This window comes from Lynx canadensis, chromosome C1 (assembly GCF_007474595.2).
Source record: "Lynx canadensis isolate LIC74 chromosome C1, mLynCan4.pri.v2, whole genome shotgun sequence".
Classification (NCBI taxonomy): domain Eukaryota; kingdom Metazoa; phylum Chordata; class Mammalia; order Carnivora; family Felidae; genus Lynx; species Lynx canadensis.
In genome coordinates this window covers 98,664,052-98,665,775 of record NC_044310.1, presented here as the reverse complement: position 1 = coordinate 98,665,775, position 1,724 = coordinate 98,664,052, and the positions used below count along the sequence as shown (strand labels likewise).

At 56.2% G+C, this 1,724-nt stretch overlaps 1 protein-coding gene across 1 annotated transcript; it reads left to right on the top strand.

The window, feature by feature from the left end:
• The first annotated feature begins 243 nt into the window (after positions 1-243).
• NHLH2 (nescient helix-loop-helix 2) lies at positions 244-651 on the top strand. Its single transcript, XM_030323922.1, has one exon. It carries the CDS (start codon positions 244-246, stop codon positions 649-651), a length of 408 nt encoding a protein of 135 aa, XP_030179782.1.
• The last annotated feature ends 1,073 nt before the right edge of the window (positions 652-1,724 follow it).

Genomic DNA, 1,724 nt, shown 5'->3' with positions numbered 1-1,724 from the left:
GCCCAGCCGGGACCTCGCTGGTCCCGGCGCGGGGAGGCGCGCGGCTCGGGCCCTCGGGTCTGCCCCTCTCCGCGCGCTGCCTGCCCGCGGGGCCAGCTCAGCCGAGCGCGCCCGCCTGGGGTGGGGAGGAGACCCGGGACGCGCCGAGGGCCGGACCGGTAGGCCCTCGCCCGCTCTCCCTCGGATCCAAGGAAGACCCTTCCTTTTATTGATTGATGTTCTGACTCCCCCTCAGCTTCCAAAATGATGCTGAGTCCGGACCAAGCCGCCGACTCGGACCACCCCAGCTCGGCGCACTCGGACCCGGAGTCGTTGGGCGGCGCGGAGGCCAAGGTGCTGGGCAGTGTGTCGGACCTGGAGCCGGTGGAGGAGGCCGAGGGCGACGGCAAGGGCGGCAGCCGGGCCGCGCTCTACCCGCACCCCCAGCAGCTGAGCCGCGAGGAGAAGCGCCGCCGCCGGCGCGCCACCGCCAAGTACCGCTCGGCCCACGCCACCCGCGAGCGCATCCGCGTGGAGGCCTTCAACTTGGCCTTCGCCGAGCTCCGCAAACTGCTGCCCACGCTGCCCCCGGACAAGAAGCTCTCCAAGATCGAGATCCTGCGCCTGGCCATCTGCTACATCTCCTATCTCAACCACGTCCTGGACGTGTAGGGCCGCGGGCGCGGCGGGAAGCCGCCTGTCCGGACGCCGGGGGAGCGCCACCGGCCCCGGGGGGCAGCCGCAGGGCTGGTGGACGAGAGGGCCGCCCAGCCGGACAGCCGCCGCGAGAGGCCTGGACGCGGGAGGAAGCTTGCCACGCGTTCGAGCTCTCTCCGGTCAGCGGGGAGTCGAGGGAAGGTTTCCAACTCGGGAAGGTGGGGTTGTCTGGCGAGCCCCCGGGTTTGCAGGGGGCATTATTCCAGGCGAGCCTCCCCGAGGCACCCGCAACGCACAGCCTCCAAACCTCCCCTCCGTGTGTTAGGATCCCTTTAAGGGTGGTTGCTTTAGCTCACTGGAGGCTTTGAGTTCTCCATTTATCTCCCACAGATCTTCACGTTTTGAAAGAATGAGGGCAGGAGCTCAGAAGCTCAGAGTAAAGCCTCCTAACTTTAGACTATCTGGGATTTTTCTAATTGACAAATCACCTAACATTTGGAGGGGGTGGGAGGGACTCTCCTCCAGTGTAGAGATTTAAGGCACAGAACGGTGGAACAGGAAAGTTTCCATTCTGCTGTGGAAGGGAAGATTATATTAGGATCCAAATAAAATAGACAAACCCTGAATATTGGTAAGCTTAAAAGATAAAGAACAGACACACTGTGGGAAGATTTGATCTTGGTGAGATTTTAACCCCAAGGTAGGACACTGATGTAGACAGGAGAATCCATATTTAAATGGAAATTTTAATATCTGATTGCTTTTTCAGGCGAAGTGCCCCTTTATATATCCAAAAACATCTATTTGTGACCTTAAACATGTGGACCCATAGGTACAGTTAGCAAAAGACAACCTATTTTTATTTATGTTAGAAGAAGTAGAGTATTTTTTTCAAGACATTTATTTTTCAGAGTGGTGATAATTTTACTTTGGATACTCTGTGCCAATTTATTTATAGTCAAGTGTTTACAATTTTTCCTGTGGAATAATTATGTCTAACTTTTTATGTGTCTGTTGAGATTATACTGTGGTCTTTCTTTTTTGCTCTAATTATATTGCACTTGTATAACAAATTTCCCACTTCTCCC